Genomic DNA, 22054 nt, shown 5'->3' with positions numbered 1-22054 from the left:
CTCTGCCCCATCTCCGCAGTCTTCCATGAGTTTCTTCCGTCTAATTCCCAACCACGGATATAGCATCATAGACCTGGCTGGCCTTGAACTCACCAAAATCCTCCTGCCTCTGTCTTCCTGTGTCCAGCCCTGTAGTGTTTTTAAGTACGAATGTGTTTTTTGTTTTTTTTTTTTAATTTAGTTTATGAAACGCTTCACGAATTTGTGTGTCATCCTTGCGCAGGGGCCTTCTCTGTATCATTCCGAATGTTTTTTTTAAATATTTATTTATTTATTATGTATACAGTGCACATTAATTAAATCACGTTATAGATGGTTGTGAGCCTCCATGTGATTGCTAGGAATCGAACTCAGGGCCTCTGGAAAAGCAGCCAGTGCTCTTAACCGCTGAGCCATCTCTCCAGCCCCTAAGTACGAATGTTTTGTCTCTATCTTTTTATATGCGTGCGCCACGTCGTGCTTGGTGGAGGTCAGAGGAGGGCATGAATCCTCTGGAACTGGAGTTACAGATGGTGAGCCACAATGTGGGTGCTGGGACTTGAACCCAGGTCCTTTGCAAGAGCAACAAGTGCTCTAAGCAGCTGAGCCAGGTCTCCAGCCTTCTGGTTGTATGTTAAAGCACCAGTTTCCATCACACCTGGCAAACAGACCGTAATACAGAGTGCCGCAGGACTACAATCTCCCAGACCGCACCGCGGAACCTCCTCTGGTGTGACCGTAGATGACCAATCGCTGAGGAGCACTGGAGCAGGACAGCTGGACTACCTCTCCCATAAGCCACTGCGAGCTTGGCTGTCTTATTATTTCCAGACTTGGCGAGGGCGGGGAGCAAGGACTACTCTTTCCCGGCAGGCGGTGCGGCCAGAGGAGGAGGCGCGGGACTTCATTTCCCAGCAGGCTTCATTCAGGCGGCGGGCGCCGCGGTGCCTTATGTGGGATGTAAGCGCGGAGGTGGGCTCGGGGGACCGAGGCCAGGACTCTCCTTGGGACTTGCGGGAGGCTGCCTTGGGTTTACCTTCTGGACAGGCTCCAGAGGGCCGGGTAAAGGTCATAGGGTTCGGGAAGGGCAGCCTTTAAGGGTCCCCAGAGAGGACCTTGGGACGCAGCCACATTGGGGCTGGGGGTCCCGGGATTGCAGGGAACAAGAAGGCCCTAGAGCCTTGGTTGAAGGGTATTAGCGACCGAGCCGCCGCCCGTGAGCGCAGGACGAAGCGTCTAGCGAAGCCGAATTGTGGCGGAGGGTAGACCCTTAGCGGAGCCTGGGAGGGGGCTCTCTCTCCGAGCCCGACCCTCCCTCCCTCGGCTCGCCCACAGGCCACCGCCCGCCGCCATGGGGCTGAAGGCCGCCCAGAAGACGCTGTTCCCTCTGCGCTCTATCGACGACGTGGTGCGTCTGTTCGCTGCGGAGCTGGGCCGAGAGGAGCCGGACCTTGTGCTCCTCTCCTTGGTTCTGGGCTTCGTGGAGCATTTCCTGGCTGTCAACCGTGTCATCCCCACCAACGTGCCCGAGCTCACCTTCCAGCCCAGCCCCGCACCCGACCCTCCCGGCGGCCTCACCTACTTCCCGGTGGCCGACCTATCCATCATCGCTGCCCTCTATGCGCGATTCACCGCTCAGATCCGCGGCGCTGTGGACCTCTCCCTCTACCCTCGAGAGGGGGGCGTTTCCAGTCGCGAACTGGTGAAAAAGGTCTCAGATGTCATATGGAACAGCCTCAGCCGCTCCTACTTCAAGGACCGAGCCCACATCCAGTCCCTCTTCAGCTTCATCACAGGTTGGAGTCAGACAGGTGGTCAGGGGAGCAAGCGAACCGGGTCGTGTCTGAACCGTGTGCTTTACAGCCCTTTTGAAACCATGTGTAGCGAGTGGGGCAGGTAGTATTATTTCTCCTTCGCAGCTGTGGAAACAGAAGCCAGAAGAGGGGAAATGATGTTCTAATGTCAGATGATAGGGCCGGGCCTGCCAGATCTTACCCTCTACTCCTTCAACACCCCAGCCCTCCCTTGAATAGCCACAGGAATCTGGCAGCCCAACCCACCGGGGAAAGAGGGTGGCGGGCGGTGGCAGATTGGGGAGGTAGGACAAAGGGGCAGATACATTTGAGACAATTAAAAGAGGGGACGCCTATGAAAATATTTTGAAAGGAAACACAGACTTGAGCTCGAGAAGCGTTAGGCTAAGGACTTGCAACGTGCCTCTCAGCTCCCGGTGCATGCGTGGCACTAAGAATCCGAGGCCACTTCTGAGCTTAGCAGGAAAAAAGTACAGAGATAAACCAGGGCGCGCGCGCCGGGGTGAGGGAGGGAGGGAGGGAGGGAGGGGGGGTGGGGGTGGGGGTGTTCAGAGGGTTATGGGTTTGCAGTAAGACACCGGGTTAAATCATTGTGGTAACAGAAGCACATGATGTAGAAAAGGGAGGGACAGTTTCTGGCTGGGTGGAGCAGGATCTAGAAAGGTCTCCTGCTGGGGTTGGGTTAACAGAAGGGAAGAGGCTGTGAGGGCAGGGTGATGGGTAAGTGTGATTGGTTAGGGGCGTGAAGCTCGGGCACATGACGAGTGTAAAGAGCCGGGGCACGGCCCCCTTCCAGGACAGAGCTCTCGTTACTGCCCTCTTCCACAGGCACTAAACTGGACAGCTCGGGCGTGGCGTTTGCAGTGGTAGGGGCCTGTCAGGCCCTGGGTCTCCGAGATGTCCATCTGGCCTTGTCTGAGGATCACGCTTGGGTGGTGTTTGGGCCCAATGGGGAGCAGACAGCTGAGGTCACCTGGCACGGCAAAGGCAACGAGGACCGCAGGGGCCAGACGGTCAATGCTGGCGTGGCCGAACGGGTATTGCATTTCCCCCCCAGTCTTGCCCTTTTCCTACCCTGTTAGCCCCTCGGCCCATCGCCCCCTCGTTGTATGTGTGAAGGCGGGAGGCAGATGTGAACTGACTCAGGTTGCCACTCCCTTGAGCAGGCACAAGGTGGGACACCCTGAGATGTCTGCTTTTGTGCCTTTCCAAGAGCTGGCTGTACCTAAAAGGATCGTACATGCGCTGTGACCGCAAGATGGAGGTGGCGTTCATGGTGTGTGCCATCAACCCGTCCATTGATCTTCACACTGACTCCTTGGAGCTGCTGCAGCTGCAGCAGGTGAGGAGACTGCCTCTGCCCTGGGCCCGCTCACTCCCTTCTGTAGAATGGACTGGCCTTTCTCCATGCTCAAGGGAAAGGGGAGTTGAGACATGAAGGGCTCTGCTTTGTGAAAGGACGGAGCCTCGGAGGCTAGCCTTTCTCTAGAGGACAGGCCCTGGTGCTTCTACCTGCCAGGCAGCTCCCTTCTCACTCACCTCTTTTTCTTCGGCTCTAGAAGCTACTCTGGCTGCTGTATGACCTGGGACATCTGGAAAGGTCAGTAGGAGGATGTGATCAGACTGGGCCTTGGTGGATTTGGGGAGCTGGGTGGTAGCCTGGGCTTATGATCTGTTCCCAGGTACCCCATGGCACTAGGGAACTTGGCAGATCTGGAGGAGCTGGAGCCCAGCCCTGGCCGGCCAGACCCACTCACCCTCTATCACAAGGTGAGAGCAGCTCAGGAAGCAGCAGCTCCTTTCTGGGGACTGAGGGGTTAGGTGAAAAAGGAAGGGCTCCGCGTGCTGGGGCTATCTCCTGCCCTGCTTTGTGTAAGGCATGTGCATGATGAGGGTACTTTTGTGTTTAGGAAGTGCCCTGGGCTCCCCAGCCTAGGGTTGGCAGGGCCTGAATCTATCCCCCAAGCACTGCATTTTTCAGCTACCCTTTTCAGCTATCCTGGCGTACAGCCTGTGGTAGCACTGTGGAGAGATGTTAGCTTGCGCAGTGTGGTAGGAGGATGGTTGGGCTTGGAAGCCTTTGTGCGGGAACGTATGGGGAAGAGACCTGGCCCAGGCTTGAGTGCCTCCCTGCCCCTCCGCAGGCCTTGGGGTCACCAGTCCTTTTGTCTGCCTTTGCCTTAGCAAACAGGTTTGCAGAGTCAGGTCAGGGTTGGAGTGGGGAGCACTAGGTAGAAGGGCCAGCAGGGAGTGGAACCAGGGAGGCCTCTCTCTGTCATCCGTATCCCTGATGGGGCAGCGGGGGCTGCCTCCCTGAGGTTCCTCTGCTCCATCCTCCAGGGAATTGCCTCAGCCAAGACCTACTACCAGGACGAGCACATCTACCCATACATGTACCTGGCTGGCTACCACTGCCGCAACCGCAATGTGCGCGAAGCCCTGCAGGCCTGGGCCGACACTGCCACTGTTATCCAAGAGTGAGGACCCCCTGCCAGGGCCTCCAGCCTGTGCTCTTTCTCTGTCACCTTCCAGTCAGGTGTCCAGGAGTGAGACCTTGTCCCAAGCCCTGTCCTCTCTGATCAGCCCCTACACAGCCAAGGCTACCATCACCAGGGAAGTGAGGACCTCTGGTTCGCGTCTCATCTCACGCCTCTTCTCCTTTCCCCTCTCTGCCCGTTTTTTTTCTGTCAGTTGTGTTATCCATGGTGCTGTTATCCCTGCCCAGTTTCTAGTCCAGGCCCCCACACCCCACTTCTTAATCCTGCCTTGGACTAACATGGTCACCATCATTTGGGTGAACAAGGGCCCCAGCCTCTCACCCAGTCAGTGGGATGTTCCATTGTGAGGGAGCTGTCACTCTGACTCCTACATGTTCTCACAGCTACAACTACTGCCGGGAGGACGAGGAGATCTACAAGGAATTCTTTGAAGTGGCCAATGACGTCATCCCCAATCTGCTGAAGGAGGCAGCCAGCCTGCTAGAAGCAGGCGAGGAGCGGCCAGGGGAGCAAGCTCAGGTGAAGGGCTGGACTCCATTAGTCCCCTCCTTCCTGGCCACAATGGACTGCATGGAACAGATTGGAGATTCTCTTTTGCTGGAGCTGATAGTCTGGGCTTGGGTTTGAAGGCCCGTGAGGGTGTTTTAGAGCTGAACCCCTTAGGTAAATGGCGGTAGGTTAGGCGGTAGGTGAGGAAAGGCACCCCCTCCTCTCCTCATGCACACCAGGGGTTGGCTCTGTGAGGTAGGCGGGCCTGGCCTGCACGCTGTCTGACCTCTGCCTGCCATACCTTCCCTCTTGCGCAGGGCACCCAGGGCCAAGGTTCTGCCCTCCAGGACCCAGAGTGCTTTGCCCACCTGCTGCGATTCTATGATGGCATCTGCAAGTGGGAGGAGGGCAGCCCCACCCCGGTGCTGCATGTAGGCTGGGCAACGTTCCTTGTGCAGTCCCTAGGCCGCTTCGAGGGACAGGTGAGAGGGCACTATCCAGGCGGCTGGGAACTCCCGGTGGTGACAGTAGCCACAGGGGAGTGAGGTTGTTGCATGTGCCTGTCTGAAAGGAGCTTCCTAGAGGGGTGGCCAGGGCCTGAGCCTCGCGTCCGCACTGGTGAGCCACAGCCTTTGCCTCGCCTTGCGCTCTTGCCCAGGTGCGGCAGAAGGTGCACATAGTCAGCCGGGAAGCAGAGGCAGCAGAGGCTGAAGAACCGTGGGGGGATGAAGCCCGAGAAGGCCGGCGCCGTGGTCCCCGCCGAGAGTCCAAACCCGAGGAGCCACCTCCACCCAAGAAGCCTGCACTGGACAAGGGCCCTGCAGGGCAGAGTGCAGGGTCGGGACCACCCCGGAAAACGCCAGGGACTGTCCCAGGGACTGCCCGCGGCCCTGAAGTCGGCAGTGCTGCTCAGGCTCCAGCGCCTGCAGCATCCCCACCACCAGGGGGCCCAGTGCTCACTTTCCAGAGCGAGAAGATGAAAGGCATGAAGGAGCTCCTGGTGGCCACCAAGATCAACTCAAGCGCCATCAAGCTGCAACTCACAGCGCAGTCGCAAGTGCAGATGAAGAAACAGAAAGTGTCCACACCCAGCGACTACACGCTCTCTTTTCTTAAGCGGCAGCGCAAGGGCCTTTGAACTGTTGGGGATTCTGTGACTCACTCCCAACAGGCTTCACTCTAGTCCCCTAATTCAAGCCCAGACTCCGCCCACAGTCCCAGGGGGCCCAGAGCTGTCCTGCAGTGACTGGGAGCCTTCAGTAAGCTCCTTTGCAGGGCTGTAGCTCGGCTCTTAGAATCCAGGTTTCATCTCCCAGCTGGCCTATGGAACCTCATTGTAGGTCTATGTAACCAGTCTTTAAAGGGCCAACCCCTGAAGTTCAGTGGACCGCTACGGGATCCCTAGTCAAGCCTGAACACTTCGGCATTCCTCCCACTTGGGGGCTGAGGTTGACCTTAGCCCAGGAGCGCAGATGCTATCCGGAAGCCCTGGAGCCAAGGACTCCATCCAGTCCCTAGGGATAGATTTCCGCACTTTAGAGTTCCATCCTTTGGGAATCCAAGTGTCCTACCCCAAAGAACTTACATACTGCTGCCTGAATTTGGAAATCTTCGCTTCTTCGCCTCCCTAGCCCCAGAGCCCAGGACATGAAGCTCCGACTCTTGTCTGTGAATAATACTGAGCCTCGCCCCCTTCCTGACCAAACTGGCCCCAGAACAGAGCAGGACCTCTTCCAACCCTCTGGGAACCTCCCCGAGGTCCCAGGAGGAAATCTGCACGGGGTGTGGGAGGGCCATTCTCTTCCTGTTTTGTACATAGATTTATTTTTCAGTTCTAAGGAAGATAAATACATTTTGTTAAAAAAAAAAAAAAGACATGTCCGTGTTTCATCTGGGAAATCAGGGATAGGGCGGGGAGTGGAAGCCTCGCTTTTGCTCTGTCTTAGGATTTTGAACTTCATGCTCCGCACCTGTAGCGCATTGAGAATCCGGGTGTTGTAGGAAGAACCTAAGCTCCGCCCCTAGGTCCGGGACTTCCCCGCGCAGCCAGGGCGCCTCCTCTCGGCCAAGCGGGCGGCGGGGCATCCCCGGTCTGGCCCCGCCCCGGCCTGGCCCCGCCCCCACGGCCTCAGAGTCTCGGCGCTGCCCTGCCCGCCCGCCCTCCTGCCTCGCCCCGCCCCGCCCCGCGCCGCTCCGCGCCGGCTCCGCAGCTTGCGCCCGCCGGCCGGTCCGGCGCCGGGCCATGGCGCTGTTGCGGGATGTGTCACTGCAGGATCCGCGGGACCGCTTCGAGCTGCTGCAGCGTGTGGGAGCCGGGACCTATGGCGACGTTTACAAGGTGCGCTGCGCGGGGCTGCGGGACGGGCGGGAGCGCAGGAGGAGGGTGCATCTTCACGCCCCGCCGCCGCAGCCCCGGCCCCGCCCCCTCCTCACCCCGCTTTTCGCCCTGCGACCCGCAGGCCCGCGACACCGTCACCTCCGAACTGGCTGCGGTGAAGATCGTCAAGCTAGACCCAGGTGTGGGCCCGGGTGGGGCCTCTGCGCTCCAGGGAGGCGGGCGCGGGCGCGTGAGCTGCCGGGGGTGGAGAGTTGACATTTCCGAGACACCCCCAGAGAGGCTGACCCCAGGAGAGATTAAGGACTGCCACCTGCTCGGCGAGGAGATGAACACTCTATACCCAGTTTGCATGTAGGTGGCGAGTCTGGGCTACCCCTCTGTGCCACCCCATAATGCCGTTTGCTCCCCAGGGGACGACATCAGCTCTCTTCAGCAGGAAATCACCATCCTTCGTGAATGCCGACACCCCAATGTTGTGGCCTACATTGGCAGCTACCTCAGGTGAAGTTGTTTATCTTCTTACCCCAGACAGCCCTCATGTGTCCTGCTGTGTGCCAACCCAGCTCTTTGTCGTTCTCCCCCCGCCCCCCCAGGAATGACCGCTTGTGGATCTGTATGGAGTTCTGTGGAGGGGGGTCGCTGCAGGAGATTTACCATGGTGAGAGCCAGGCTCCATGGGGCATGCCCTTTCCTCATGCCAATGTGGGGGCAAGAGGGCATCCTCTTGGCTGAACTTGGCTTCCTCTTTGCTTCTGACTGGCTGTGTGACCTTGAGAGAAATACTGTCCTCCTCTGGGCTCAGTTTCCCAACCTAAACTTAGAAGAAACGTGGCTAGCATCACTTTACTGTAGTGGTGTCGTCTGCTTCGCACTAGGCAGGGTGGCTGGGGAGGTCAGCATATCCCTCAGGCTCTCTCTCCAGCCTTCATGCTGTCCGTTTCAGCTACCGGGCCTCTAGAAGAGAGGCAGATTGCCTATGTTTGCCGGGAGGCACTAAAGGTACTAGGTTCATCGACAGCACCCACTTTGGAGTCCTCAGACGTATGGACCCAACCCAGCTGTCCATCAGGGATTGGCATCTTGGGATGGGCTGGCCTAGGGGCTGTGGGCCCCAGGGGGAGGGGGCCCCACTTCTGTTCCCGGAAGCAGCCCATTTCCCTCTTGGCTCAGTCACTTCCTGTTTGGGGAGAGGGGAGGAGGAAGCCGCATGGGTGGGGGGGCCCCCAGTCCTGAGGAGGGGCTAGGGAGAGATAATTAGTGCTAAGTAGCTGTCTTCAAAAGACTCCTATTTGTCCCCAGGGACTCCACCACCTGCACTCTCAGGGGAAAATTCACCGAGACATCAAGGTAGGGGTCAGCCAAGGGCACGTGGGTAGCGTTGAGTGAGGAGGAAGCTGCTCGGTACCTGACACAATCCGTTCTGTGTTCTCCAGGGTGCCAACCTTCTGCTCACTCTGCAGGGTGATGTCAAGCTGGGTCAGTACTGGGGGATGCCATGTGGTGAGGGTTCAGCAGGGGTTCTGATCCTAGGACTTGAGTGCTGCGGATCCCAGTCACTTTACAGCTTGAGCCTCGGTTTCCCTGCTTAGGAGATGTTAGCACTATTATTTGCTTGCCAGTAGTTGGCCGAGGAGGTTGGATTGGGAGGAATCTGACATGATCAGGTTTTCAGAGATGGTGACCCCTCTCAGAAAAGGGACCTGGTCTACCTTGGGACAGTTGTGGCCAGACCCGAGCCCTATCTGGTATAGCCTGGGCCCTGGGGTAGGAGGTGAGTGAGGCCCTGGGGCTGGTAAGAGTGTCTTTTTCCTGCAGCGGACTTTGGGGTATCAGGTGAGCTGACAGCATCTGTGGCCAAGAGGCGGTCTTTCATTGGCACTCCATACTGGTAAGATGGTGTCCTGGCAGTAGGGGTAAGGGCCACAGGTAGGGCACCTGGCCACCTCATCTGTAACCCTGGCTCTAGGATGGCACCAGAGGTTGCTGCTGTGGAACGCAAGGGTGGCTACAATGAACTATGTGACGTCTGGGCCCTGGGCATCACCGCCATTGAGCTGGGCGAACTGCAGCCGCCGCTGTTCCACCTGCACCCCATGAGGTCAGCTTAGCACATGCCCCTTGCCTGCCCTTTGCCTTGATGACCCTTGACCTATGGCCTCCCATCCTCCCCAGGGCCTTGATGCTCATGTCAAAGAGCAGCTTCCAACCACCCAAGCTGAGAGACAAGATGCGCTGGTGAGGGCCCACCCACAGTCGAAATCCCCTTTTCCAGCCAAGCCCTGTGGGATGGAGGCTTTTGCCAATAGTTGAGCATGGTTCTTGCTCTAGGCTTAGGAGGGAAGGACTAGTCGCTTACAATGGAGCTGCTCCTTCCTTGCTGGCTAGCTGGGGCAACTGACAGGATGCTTCTGTGCAGAGCTCAACCTGGGTTTGGTGGGTGGGGCTTTTGTGCCCACCAGGACCCAGAATTTCCACCACTTCCTAAAGCTGGCCCTAACCAAGAACCCCAAGAAGAGACCCACAGCTGAGAAGCTTCTGCAGGTGGGACTCAGAGGATGAGCCTTGCGGGGCGGGGTGGGGTGGGGGGGCTTGAGGCTCCCAAGACAAGACCTGGAGGACAGGGACCAACCTCGTCACCCTTTGCTCCTCCAGCACCCGTTCACAACCCAGCAGCTCCCTCGGGCCCTCCTCACCCAGCTCCTCGACAAGGCCAGCGACCCCCACCTGGGAACCCTCTCCTCTGAAGACTGTGAGCTAGAGGTAAAGTGGGCTCTGGGAGCTGGATCAGCCTGGCCTGGTTGGACGGAGCCTTACAGAGTTTCTGTGACTAGTGCAATTCCAGCACAGAGAGCCTTTCTCTAGTCAAGCCCACCCACCAGAATCTTGAGTGGGTCTTGCCTCACTACTCTCCCTCAGGTCCATGCTAGCCATGACTATAACCAAGCTACCTTCCTTTCTGAGTGGCCTTTGGCAAGCGTCTTGGTGCTTCTGTGCTGCTTTTTTTACCTGTGGGATTTAGGGCTGTTTTAGTTCATAGATATCTTAGAAGGCTGTCATGAAAACAGAACACCTGGGGCTGGAGAGATGACGGCTCAGAGGTTAAGGGCACTGACTGCTTCTCCAGAGGTCCTGAGTTCAGTTCCCAGCAACCACATGGTGCCTCACAACCATCTATAATGTGATCTGATGCCCTCTTCTGGCCAGCGGGTGTACATGCAGGCAGAACACTATATACATAGTAATAAATCTTAAAACAAAACCAACAATAACAAAAACCCCAGAATACCAGATGAGTGTCAAGACCTGGAGCGTTCCTGGCAAGAGGTGAATACTGGGTGCAAGTCTTTTGCTTGTGTTCTTTTTTAGACTCAGGATATGTTCCCAGACACCATCCATTCCCGGGGCCATCATGGTCCAGCTGAGAGGACCCCCTCTGAGATCCAGTGTAAGTCTTCTGACAAGGCTAAATGTATCCATGGACCTGGTGCTGTTTTGAGGGTCCATCCTGAGGCTTTGACCCCTTCTTAACCTAATACTCTCGGACCCTAGTTCACCAAGTGAAATTTGGCGCTCCTCGCCGGAAGGAGACAGATCCTCTCAATGAACCGGTGAGGCACTGGCTGCGTGGAGGGGGTAGTGATTCAGGGTAGGGTCTGGTGTGCCAATGCATGTGGAACATGCCAAATCAGAGCCAAGGAACATCGCAAAGCAGGGGTTGCCAGTGTCGCCTGGGGTCCAAGGCTGGTGGCTCCCCTGGGCCTGTTACCAGGGGTCCTGGGTTGGAGGCTCTTCCTAGGCTGTTTTCCTTTAGACAGCACTGGAAAGTGGGAGGCTGGCCACACCCTCCTGAAACCTAGGTCTCACAGGATTGAGGGCCCCCCAACTTGGCCATATCCCTCAGTCTGCCTATCACAGGATAATGTCACACCATCTACTCTTACTTGCTGTCACCCATTCCTTCTACTCCAAGTGTCCCTCTCTTTGCCCTGCTGTCTGGCTGTTTGCTGTTTCCTTCTGTCTCTCCCTCCTGTCTTATCTTTGTCATTTTGTCTTTCACAAGTCCCTTTCCTGTTACCAAAATCCTTTCCATCTGTCTTGGTCTGCTTGCTACTGCGCTCTCGCTCTCCCTCAATTTTTATTTTTGGTTTTTCTGAGACAGGGTTTCTCTGTGTAGCCTTGGCTGTCCTGGACTCACTTTGTAGATCAGGCTGGCCTCGAACTCACAGCGATCTGCCTGCCTCTGCCTCCCAAGTGCTGGGGTTAAAGGTGTGTGCCACCATGCCTGGCCTGCCTCTATGTTTTTATTTTGTTTTCTTTTGTTTAAAGATGTATTTATTTATTTATACAGCATTTTGCCTGAATGTGTGCCTGCACACCAGAAGAGGGCACCAGATCTCATTGTAGATGGTTGTGAGCCTGCATGTGCTGCTGGGAATTGAGCTCAGGACCTCTGGAAGAGCAGCCAGTGCTCTTAACCTTTGAGCCATCTCCATGTTGAGAATGTTGGTCTGTGCTCGCTCGCTCTCTCGCTCTCTCTCTCTCTCTCTCTCTCTCTCTCTCTCTCTCTCTCTCTGTTAGTGATGAGGAGGATCATCTAACTTAGGCTTTGAACTCACCCTGTAGTCAAGGCATTGACTTGAATTCCAGATCATTCCTGGCTGTTCCCATCCATCTTTTGATCCCCTTCTCTTTTTCTTCACCTCTCTTCTGGTGTCTCTGCCTTGGTCTGCAGTGGGAGGAGGAGTGGACGCTGCTGGGAAAAGAGGAACTGAGTGGGTGAGTGCGCAAGGCTGGGGAAGCTGAGGGCAGGTTGGGGCTTACGTAAGACTAACCACGGATCCCGTTTTCTGGCCCAGGAGCCTGCTGCAGTCAGTCCAGGAGGCCCTGGAAGAAAGGTGAGTGGTCCACACCTGGGATGTAGGAGGGCCTCCAGGTCAGGGGGCCAGTCTCCTCTCACCGCCCATCTTGCCATCTGCTCTGTCCCTGTAGGAGCCTGACTATCCGGCCAGCCGTAGAACTCCAGGTGTGCACTGGAAGAGGGTGGAACTGGGAAGTGAGCTGTGTGCACAGAGTGCTAAGGGGCAGAGAATGCACCACAGGGCACCTGCTGATGGCCTGGCTGTTTCTGACCCTCTTGCCAGGAGCTGGACTCCCCAGATGATGCCATGGGAACCATCAAACGGGCCCCGTTTTTGGGGCTGCCCCACACTGAGCCAACACCTGATGACAATGCCCAGTCCTGCTCCCCAGGTGAGGCCCAGGCTTGGCAGGCCAGGAGGAGATCTGGGGTAAGGCTGGGGCTTGCAGTCACTGTGATCTGTGTGTATAGGAACACTGTCAGCACCTCCATCTGGCCCTGGCAGCCCCCCAATGCTGCCCACTGCCTGGGCTACCCTGAAACAGCGGGAGGATCCTGAGGTAAGGTGACACCAGAGGGGTGGGAGGTAGGTGGTAGGGTACCACGTGGGCCTTGACTCCTTCCCTCCCACACAGAGATCATCCTGTCATGGCCTTCCTCCCACCCCCAAGGTGCATGTAAGTGTTCACTGGCTGTCCCTAGGCCCTGCTGTCCTGCCATTCCCACTGGCTCCCTCAAACGCTACTCAATTCCTCCTCAGATGGGTGCCTGCTTCTCCAAGGTCTTCAATGGCTGCCCCTTGCAGATCCATGCTGCTGTCACTTGGGTTCACCCTGTGACTCGAGGTGGGCCAGGGGTAGAGCAGAGGCAGTGACTTAGGATACCCAGAGGCTTGGGCCAGGGGCAGGTGGCAACCTCTGACTTTATGCCCATGCCTGCAGACCAGTTCCTGGTGGTCGGGGCAGAGGAAGGCATCTACACCCTCAACCTGCATGAGCTGCATGAGGATACACTGGAGAAGGTGAGGCCTGTTGGCTTTGGGGGAGCAGAGGCACGGGGATGCTGGGTGCCAACCACCTGCCTGTCTTTGGTCCTAGCTCATCTCCCAGCGCTGCTCCTGGCTCTACTGTGTGAACAATGTGTTGCTTTCACTCTCAGGTAGGAGGAAGAGGGTGCAGAGGCAGCCAGAGAACCCTTCCCAAACTTTCTCTGAGCCCTTGTGGTCCTCCCCTTCCGCTTCAGGAAAATCCACACACATCTGGGCGCATGACCTCCCAGGCCTGTTTGAGCAGCGGAGACTGCAGCACCAGGCCCCCCTCTCCATCCCTACCAACCGCATCACTCAGCGTATCATCCCCAGGTCAGCAGGGTGTGGGCTGTGGAGGAGGAGCCCCAGAATAGTGCCTGCTGGATGGTGCTCCACCCACTCCCCTTAGCTAATCGCTCCAGCACTTTCCGCTCCTGAGGCTGTTTCCTCCAGTTCAGTACAGTTGGTGGCCTCCCCTCCTGTCCACCTGGCTTGTTGGAATGCACAGAGGGATGTGGGTGGGACAGTGATTTGTAGATAGACGTTGGGGGCTGTGGGCTTCATCCAGCAGTGCAGTGGCCCTGTGCTGGCCCTGATACATGAGTCAAGAGAAACAAAGAACATGGCAGACTGCTTGATTCAGGGTGGGTGCTGAGGGGGGGTGGGCGGGGGGGGTTGGGGGTGAGCTGGAAGCCAGGAGGCAGAAACAGCTCAGAATCAGGATGCACTGCAGTGTTCCATGGGAGGGGAGAGTGTGTAAGGTGGGACCAAACAGCAAGGCCTGGTGAACCCCATGGTGTTTGGCCTGAGGGTTGAGGGCCACACAGGTGGCCAAACCCTTCCTCTGTTGCCAAGCCGGGGACTGGGACACTGTCCAGCTGACAGCAGTACTGTCAGCATTTCAAAGGATCCTGTTGTGTACTGGTCAGTGTGTGTCCTGCTGTAGATGGTTCAGCTCAGTGTCCAGGAGCCAGGGCTGGTATGGTGGCTCTTGCCTGCCATCCCAGCACTCAGGAGAATGAGGCAGGCGGATCTCAAGTTTGAGGCCAGCCTGGGCTACTTAGGGATACTTTGCCTCAAAACAAACAACAAATAAACAAAAACAAAACAAAAAACACAGCTGGGCATGGTGGTGCATGCCTGTAATCTCAGATACATGGGAGCTAGGGGCAGGAGGACCAAAATTTCATGGTCTCCTTGTCTGCCTCTTGAGTTTGAGGCTAGCCTGGGCTATATGAGTTTCAGTCTATGAAAACAATATACTGGCCACATAAAGAGCTACAGTAGGACTGGTATTTGGGGATGGTCAGGTCTGGTGACTGGCTGCGGAGGAGCCCCCTGCAGAAGCTACGCAGCCCAGGACTGACGTTGGTGTGAGGTGCAGCCAGCACTTTCCTCATATGCCCGTGGCATGGTGCAGGGCTCAGGCACATGTGTGGACTGACGGGACCTTTGCCCCTTCTCTTCATGCCATTTTTCCCCCCTCTGTGGGAAGGAGGTAGATGGTAAACCTAGAAAAATGGGGGAGGCTCTTTGCCAGTGATGGCTCAGAGCATGCACCATAGAGAAGAACAGGCTGACGAGGGCTGAAAAGGGCTGCTCTGAAGGCTTTCCACGAGAAAGTGCCATTAGAACCAAGACCGAGGACAGGGCTGAGCGCTGACAGGATAGCTCACTGGTGAAGTAAGATAAGGTAGCTTGCCTAGCATGTCTGACGCTCTAGGGTTAGTCCACAGTGCTATAGGAACCTAGGACTTAGAGAAGTGTGGGGCTGGCAAGAGTGCTCAGTGGTTAGACACCTGTCACCTGATAATGGAAAGAGTCCAGCTCCTGTAAGTTGTTCTCTGACCTCCACAATCATATCACGTTGTGTATATATACATGCACTCACAGACAGACAGACAGACAGACACACACACACACACACACACACACACACACACACGCATGCCCACATGCGCGTGTGTGCACTCAATAAATTGTTAAAAATAATAATTTAATTTTATGTGCGTTGGTGTGAAGGTGTCAAATCCCCTGGAACTGGAGATAGAGACAGTTGTGAGCTGCCATGTGGCTGCTGGGAATTGAACCCAGATCCTTTGAAAGGGCAGCCAGTGCTCTTAACCACTGAGCCCCAAAAACTTAATTTTTAAAGCCAGTGGTGGTGGCACACGCCTTTAATCTCAGCACTCGGGAGGCAGAGGCAGGCGGATCGCTGTGAGTTCGAGGCCAGCCTGGTCTACAGAGTGAGTCCAGGACAGCCAAGGCTACACAGAGAAACCCTGTCTCGAAAAACCAAAAACAAACCAAAAAAAAAAAAAAGAAGAAGAAGAAGAAGAAGAAGAGATGCCCAACACAAAGGTCTTAGAGAAGACGCGGGTATGGCCTGCTTGAGGAACAGGAGGTCATTGCGGGGCTGTCTCTACAGGGAGGCCTTGGGCTTTGACTCACGGCAGCCTGGAGGTTGCTGGTCAAGTGTGACTGGCTCTGAGGTCTTCATGGGATCTCTGCTGCTGGGTGAGGAATAACCCACTGATAAGCGAGGGTGCTGGAGGCCATGGGAAGGAAGCGTGTTGCAGCGCCTAGGTGACCAGCAGTGGAGGTGTGGGCTGCCCCAGGAGTAAAGGAAGTGAAAGCCGGTCTGGTTCTGGTTCTGTTTTGCAAGTGGAGCCAGCAGGATTTCCTGGAGATAGGCGGTGTTTGAAAGCGAAAGGGCGGTCAAGGTGGAATGCAAGGCTTCTGACCTAGGCTGAGGGAAGGATAGAGCTGTCATTGGCTGTGAGGGACGTAGGAGACTGGGATTTTTTTTTTCAGTTTTGCTTGTCCTCTCAGCATTCAAGAAGTTGAGGCAGGAGGATGACTGGAAGTTTGGTGCTACAGTGTGAGACCCTGTGTGAAAATTCACATTTCAAAAGATTGATCTTCTCTGTGAGTGGGACCTCCCTCGTCCATCTGGGAGAACTGGGGTGTCAAGAAGAGTGGGCCCTGAAGCAGCCCCAGTGTTCTCATGGCCAGGTTGAGGGGGCAGGCCAGCCCTGGGCAGCAGTACCAGGAGACCGGGAGGAAAGCCTTATCTGCAGCGCTCAGAGCAAGCCTGTATCTGGTGCCTCTGGCCTTGCTGTGCCTCTGTTCTGACTCACGACTTTCAGGCAGAGGGCTTGCCAGAGTCCCGTGATGTCACTGGCACCTTTGACCCTGTGTCTACTCAAAAGAAGGAAAGAAATGGGATGCTTTAGAGGAAACACCAGGTGCAGACACCCTGATCAGCCCAGATGCCAGCTGGGGAGAGAGTGGGAGGAAGAGGGAGGGCAGAGGGCGGCACAGTGAGGCCGACACCAGCTTCCTCCCAGGGGCTTGTCCTGGCAGGAGTACAGACGGGACCTGTGGCACAGGGAGGAGATTGCCTTGTTAACTGCCTAGTTCCTTAGATGAAAACCCAGGCTCAAGTGGTCAGTCCCCTGAGGGCGTGGGGTCACTCCCCAGAAGGCAGCCACTCTGGCTCCACCGGGCCAGAGCCCCAGCTGGGTGCAGGAGGCAGACCACGTGCTGTTTTGAAGTCTTTACATCCCCCCAGGGCCTGTTTGTCAGTCTCTGTGATGGGCTGAGTCTACTCAAGCTGGGACCTGCATCAGCCAGCGTCTGGTCTCCACACTAGCTGCCTCACCTGCTGTGAGGAAACAAGAGAAGCAACTCGTTTAAAACCACACCGAACCTAGAGTGGTGGCTTTTACCTGTAATCCTAGCACTTGGGAGACTGAGGCAAGAGGCTCGCTACATATCCCAAGCTAGCCTGGGCTGCAGAGTTAAGACTACAAACTGAACTACTTCTGTAGCTTAGTTTATCAGGTAAAGGTGGTTGTGGCCAAGCCTGATGACTTGAGTTCACTCTCAAGGACTCCATGGTGGGACGGGGACCCGCCCCTGCACGTTGTCTTTACATACATGCCATGATATGTATTCCCCAGAACCAATCAGTCAGTGTAAAGAAAGACTTTGTTTTGAATTTTTTACACTTATTGTTTGTTTGTTTGTTTGAGACAGGGTCTCTATTGCCCTTACTGTCCTAGAACTCATTATATAGACCAGGCTGGCCTTCAACTCAAAGAGATCCTCCTGCCTCTGCCTCTCAAGTGCTGGGATAGAGACTTTTTTTTTTTTTTTTTTGAGGGTGATGAGCCCATGTGCCACACAGTATTCGAGTGGAGGTCAGAAGACAATTGACAGGAGTAATCTTTCTCAGTCTGCCCTCTGGACCCCAGGAATTGAGTTCAGGTTGTAAGTCTTAGTGGCAGGTACCTAGACCTAATGAGCCCATCTATTCAGCCCAAGAAAAGTTAAAAAAAAAAAAAAAGAAAGAAAGAAAGAAAGAAAAAGGGGTGGGGGCGTGGGGGGCGGCACTGGATCTGGTGGCTCAGGCTTCTAATGTCAGCACTTGGGAGTTTGAGAGCAGCCTAGGTTACGTGAACCTTGTCTCCAAAAACTTAAAAACAGCCAGGGGCTGGAGAGGTGGCTCAGTGGTTAAGAGCACCGACTGCTCTTCCAGAGGACCCGGGTTCAATTCCCATCATCTACATGGCAGCTCGCAGCCACCTTTAACCTCAGTTTCAGGGGTTCTGATACCTTCTCACCTTTGCAGGCGCCATAGTGTACAGAACACACACACATACATGCAAACAAACATTCAAACACACACAAACTTCAAAAAGAGAAACCCAAAACAAAAGAACAGCCACACTGCCCTTCACCCCCCACGAGTGAATGCCCAGGCTGGGGAGCCCAAGATGCCCACAGAGGTGGGCCCCTGGGAGCCCTCATCCATAAAGCAGGTGGATAGTAGTGACCACTCAGGGCTCAGTGGGGTCCTTGCCCATGGATGGCTCCCAGAACGTACATACGCTGCTTTTGACCCCTACAGGCGCTTTGCCCTGTCCACTAAGATTCCTGACACCAAAGGCTGCCTGCAGTGTCGTGTGGGTAAGCGCCGACTGCATGGGGCTGGGGGAGGTGCTGTGAGGCTGGGCCCTTGCCTACTCCCTCTTTTTCCCACAGTTCGTAACCCATATACGGGCAGTACCTTCCTGCTGGCCGCCCTGCCTGCCAGCCTGCTTCTGCTGCAGTGGTATGAGCCGCTGCAGAAATTCCTGCTGCTGAAGGTAAGCGACCAGAAGACCCTTAGGTGGCAGGGTGCCTACAGGAGAAACAGAGCCAAGCCTCTCTGCTATCCCTCAGAATTTTTCCAGTCCCCTGCCAAGCCCGGCAGGGATGCTGGAGCCGCTGGTGCTGGACGGGAAGGAGCTGCCCCAGGTGTGTGTGGGTGCCGAGGGGCCTGAGGGACCCGGCTGCCGAGTCCTGTTCCATGTCTTGCCTCTGGAGGCTGGCCTGACTCCAGACATCCTCATCCCTCCTGGTGAGCAGCAGAGCTGGGTGCTGCAGGGAGGGGATGCTTGAAACCATGAGAGGGGTGGGGTTACGGGGTGCTTCGGTCCAGGCTCTCTAATCTGGGCTTCCATGAAAGATTTCACTAGACTAACCTGGGCCCAGTGCCCAGGCCTGGGATCCCTCTTCTGAGGCCAAAGCGCGAGGATTGCATGAACCCAGGAATAGATGCCAACAGCCTGGGTAACGTAACAACCCAAAGGTGAGGCAGGAAGATCCTGAGTTTGAGGCCAGTCTATTTAGAGTTCTGTGGCAGCCTGACCTACATAGTGTGGTCCAATCTCAAAAGCAAAACAAGCCTAGGCTTGGTAGCACATGACTTTAATCCCAGCACTAAGGAGACAGAGGCAGGTGGATCTGTGAGTTCAAGGCCAGCCCAGTCTACACAGTAAGTTCTAGAAGAGCCAAAGCTACATAATAGAGAGAGACCCTGTCTCTTAAAAAAAAAAAGGAGGGGGGGTGGGCTGGAGAGATGGCTCAGAGGTTAAGAGCACTGTCTGCTCTTCTAAAGATACTGAGTTCAATTCCCAGCAACCACATGGTGGCTTACAACCACCTATAATGAGATCTGGTGCTCTCTTCTGGTGTGCAGGTGTACACGCAAGCAGAACACTGTATAAACAATAAATAAATACATCTAAAAATGACTTATTTAAAACAAAACAAAACAAGCCGGGCATTGTGGAGCACGCCTATAATCCCAGCACTTGGGAGAGGCAGAGGCAGGTGGATCTCTGAGTTTGAGGCCAGCCTGGTCTACAAAAGGAGTCCAAGACAGCCAAGGCTACACAGAGAAGGCCCTGTCTCAGAAAACGAACAAACAAAACCCCAAACAAAAAGACCAAACAAACAAAAAAGATGAGACAACCAAACTAAACAAGGAGATCTCCTAGGATTAAAGGACTTGGCACCCAAGGGAAAGCTGGCTGCCTGTGCTCGAGCCCTAGCCAGAAGCAGCAGGAAGAAGGGCTCTGGCCACATAGGGAACAGAGAGCAGAGAAGGTGGCATCTCAGCCATGGGACAGCTGGGGTAGTGGGTAGAGAGGGAAGGGCTCTTGGTGCCAGGAGCCCTTCGGGATTTCATTCCTAATTCTGCTGCTTCTTTAAAAATTATTTTTAATTTACTTTATGTGTATGAATTGTTTGCCTCCATGCCTTCACATACACATGCCTCCATGTGTATATACCATGTGCATGCCTTGGAGGGCAGAAGAGGGTGACTTGGAGTTACAGGTGGTCATGAGCCACTGTGTGCATGTGAGGAGTGGAACCTGCAGCCTTTGGAAGAGCAGCCAGCACTCTTAACCACTGAGCCATTGCTCCAGCTCCCCCAGTCTTAATTCTTACGATGGCCCTCCGAAGTAGGTAGCTCGTGTCTGAGTGATGAAAGAGGACAATGAAGTTCAGAGAGAGGAAGTGACTTGTGCCAGGCCACGGAATGACTGAATCACTGAGTCAGCCTGGTTTGGCTGACCCTGGACCCTTCTGTAGGCTCCTATAGGACCCTAGAACGCCTTCCTGGATCTTAACAAACCTGAGGGCAAGTCCCTTGTTCTGAGTGTGATCCCATGGGGCTTGTGTGAGGTGAAATAGGCTGTTGGTTTTGGACTGGCTGAAGCATGCTCCCTCGGCCCTTGGTTTGTCGGAGTGGGCTGGTGGCTCAGCCAGCCAGGCCTTGCCTCTCTTCTCTGCCCACAGAGGGAATCCCAGGCTCTGCCCAACAGGTGATCCAGGTGGACAGGGACACAGTCCTGGTCAGCTTTGAACGTGAGTGCCCTAGGATCAGGGTTGTAGGGCAGTGGAGAGTGGCGGTGAGGACGGCTTTATGGGTCTGCCACCCCAGGAGGGAGCCACCTGTCCCCTGCCCACCAGCTCTCTCCCTGTGCAGGCTGTGTGCGGATCGTTAACCTGCAGGGTGAGCCCACGGCTGCACTGGCCCCTGAGCTTACCTTCGACTTCCCTATTGAGACTGTGGGTGAGTAAACCAGACATGGGCATGGCAGTATCCACCGTCCAGAAGTATGTGGTTAGGCTTGTGGCTCAGGGCTTGCCATGGGACCAAGGAAGATTCCCTATTCCCTTTGGGGATCTGTCATGGTCACCTAACATCATTGAGGGTTGGCCTGGGTCAGGTAGGGCTGGAGCAGCCACTGTGCCTTGTGCCTTGTGAGGGGATCCCTGGCGTGCAGAGGTAGTGTAGAATTGACAGCCTGTTCTTCCAGTGTGCCTGCAGGACAGCGTGCTGGCTTTCTGGAGCCATGGTATGCAGGGCCGAAGCCTTGATACCAATGAGGTGAGTGGGGCTTAGGGGACCTAACTCTCTAATTCTGAGGGCCTTGTTTAGAAAGGACCTGTGGAGATGATGTCAGAGCCCCTTGTCTTCCAGGTGACTCAGGAGATTACGGATGAGACCAGGATCTTCCGAGTGCTGGGGGCCCACAGGTAGACACAGGTGGTATTGGAAATGTACCTTCCATTTCAGATACCACCCCAGACTAGAAATAGAGGTGGGCTCACTGCACTTTCGGGCTTTGCTCACCTTGTGCCTCTTCCCCCACCAGGGACATCATCCTGGAAAGCATTCCCACTGACAACCCCAGGGCACACAGCAACCTCTACATCCTCACGGGTCACCAGAGCAGCTACTGAGCTGTCTCCCCGATGGCGCCCAGGCCTCAGTCACCACCTCCAGCCTCTGCTGGGGTTCCAGAGGACAGACCTAATTCTGAGAAGTGCTTGGGGGCAGGGAGGGGAGGTAGCCCACCCCCCTCAGCAATAACTGGACCAGAGGAAGCTACGACCACCTACCCTCCCTGGAGTGTTGTCCCCCAGTGCAGGAGGCCCTGGGCGGGATGGGGCTGCCCAGCTGGTCCATTCCACTTTCTTACTCCCTTTCCATTTCTTTCTGCCAAGAGCCTGTCCCAGGTTCTATCCTGGGCAACATGTATTTAAGAGAATTATATTGGTATTAAAGCTGGTTGGTTTTATCCCACTAGTCCCTCTGAGGTGGAGGAGCTGAGACCTCACCTTCTGCTGCTCCTCCTCTTTTTCTTGCAGGACACCTTTCTGAAAGAGATTGGTTGGTCTCAGGTGTGCACCATGGAAAGGTCCACTGGTGTTCTGTGGAGTCTAGGTTCAAGTGACACAGCCAGTGGTCCGACAGCCATCTTGAGCCTGTATCTTCCTGGCCCCTGTCCTGAGCAGCCTTCACTCTGTTTTGTAGATTGAGACTTCTGCTGTAATCTGGCATCTTATGGATGTATGCAGGGGAACTCTGAGAAAACAGATCTGTCCAGGGCAGCCTTGCCCCAAATAGGATCTAGCTTGTGGTCTGTGGGAGGATGCTGGAAGCTCGCCAGGGAATGTCCATGGCCATTCTGGGATCTGCACTCTGGCCCTGTCTACTGCAGTGTGCATGACAAGCCTGGAGCAGTACAGTGATGGCATCAGCTTAGCCTGGGAAGATAGGTGGGTGTGGGTTCCTTTAGCGTCCAGTCACTCCATCCCAGGCTTGGGGTCACTACCAAGATACAGCTCAACACCCAGGAAACTTGTTGGCACCCCTCTCCTCTGTGGCTTATGCTTTGCATTGCCTTCTTGCAAAGGGTTCAGAGA

General features: G+C 55.5%; 2 protein-coding genes across 5 annotated transcripts; both read left to right on the top strand.

The window, feature by feature from the left end:
* Nucleotides 1-635: 635 nt before the first annotated feature.
* On the top strand, nt 636-6657 carry MEN1 (menin 1). Of its 3 annotated transcripts, none has more exons than XM_084760941.1 (10): nt 636-951; nt 1315-1775; nt 2622-2830; nt 3007-3135; nt 3353-3393; nt 3476-3563; nt 4134-4270; nt 4675-4810; nt 5098-5262; nt 5439-6657. In XM_084760941.1, the coding sequence occupies exons 2-10, from the start codon at nt 1331-1333 to the stop codon at nt 5916-5918; spliced, it is 1830 nt and encodes a 609-aa protein (XP_084617067.1). In that variant the 5' UTR covers nt 636-951; nt 1315-1330; the 3' UTR covers nt 5919-6657. The 3 variants fall into 3 exon arrangements, with proteins under 3 accessions (XP_084617067.1, XP_084617068.1, XP_084617069.1); XM_084760942.1 differs by having other exon boundaries at nt 636-1041; XM_084760943.1 differs by having other exon boundaries at nt 814-939.
* Nucleotides 6658-6934: 277 nt separating this feature from the next.
* MAP4K2 (mitogen-activated protein kinase kinase kinase kinase 2) lies at nt 6935-21426 on the top strand. 2 transcript variants are annotated; one of them, XM_084760464.1, is made up of 32 exons: nt 6935-7118; nt 7240-7297; nt 7529-7619; nt 7712-7776; nt 8062-8117; nt 8418-8465; nt 8552-8594; nt 8934-9006; nt 9085-9216; nt 9291-9353; nt 9578-9659; nt 9771-9878; nt 10485-10563; nt 10668-10726; nt 11851-11894; nt 11975-12013; nt 12108-12141; nt 12260-12368; nt 12448-12536; nt 12612-12653; nt 12737-12821; nt 12918-12997; nt 13074-13134; nt 13219-13336; nt 17919-17977; nt 18053-18156; nt 18233-18410; nt 20138-20206; nt 20328-20414; nt 20662-20732; nt 20826-20881; nt 21001-21426. In XM_084760464.1, exons 1-32 carry the CDS (start codon nt 7023-7025, stop codon nt 21086-21088), a joined length of 2466 nt encoding a protein of 821 aa, XP_084616590.1. In that variant the 5' UTR covers nt 6935-7022; the 3' UTR covers nt 21089-21426. The 2 variants fall into 2 exon arrangements, with proteins under 2 accessions (XP_084616590.1, XP_084616591.1); XM_084760465.1 differs by having other exon boundaries at nt 20826-20891.
* The last annotated feature ends 628 nt before the right edge of the window (nt 21427-22054 follow it).

This window comes from Acomys minous (genome assembly GCF_964271855.1).
Source record: "Acomys minous genome assembly, chromosome: 2".
Classification (NCBI taxonomy): Eukaryota; Metazoa; Chordata; class Mammalia; order Rodentia; family Muridae; genus Acomys; species Acomys minous.
This window is presented reverse-complemented; position numbering and strand designations above follow the sequence as displayed.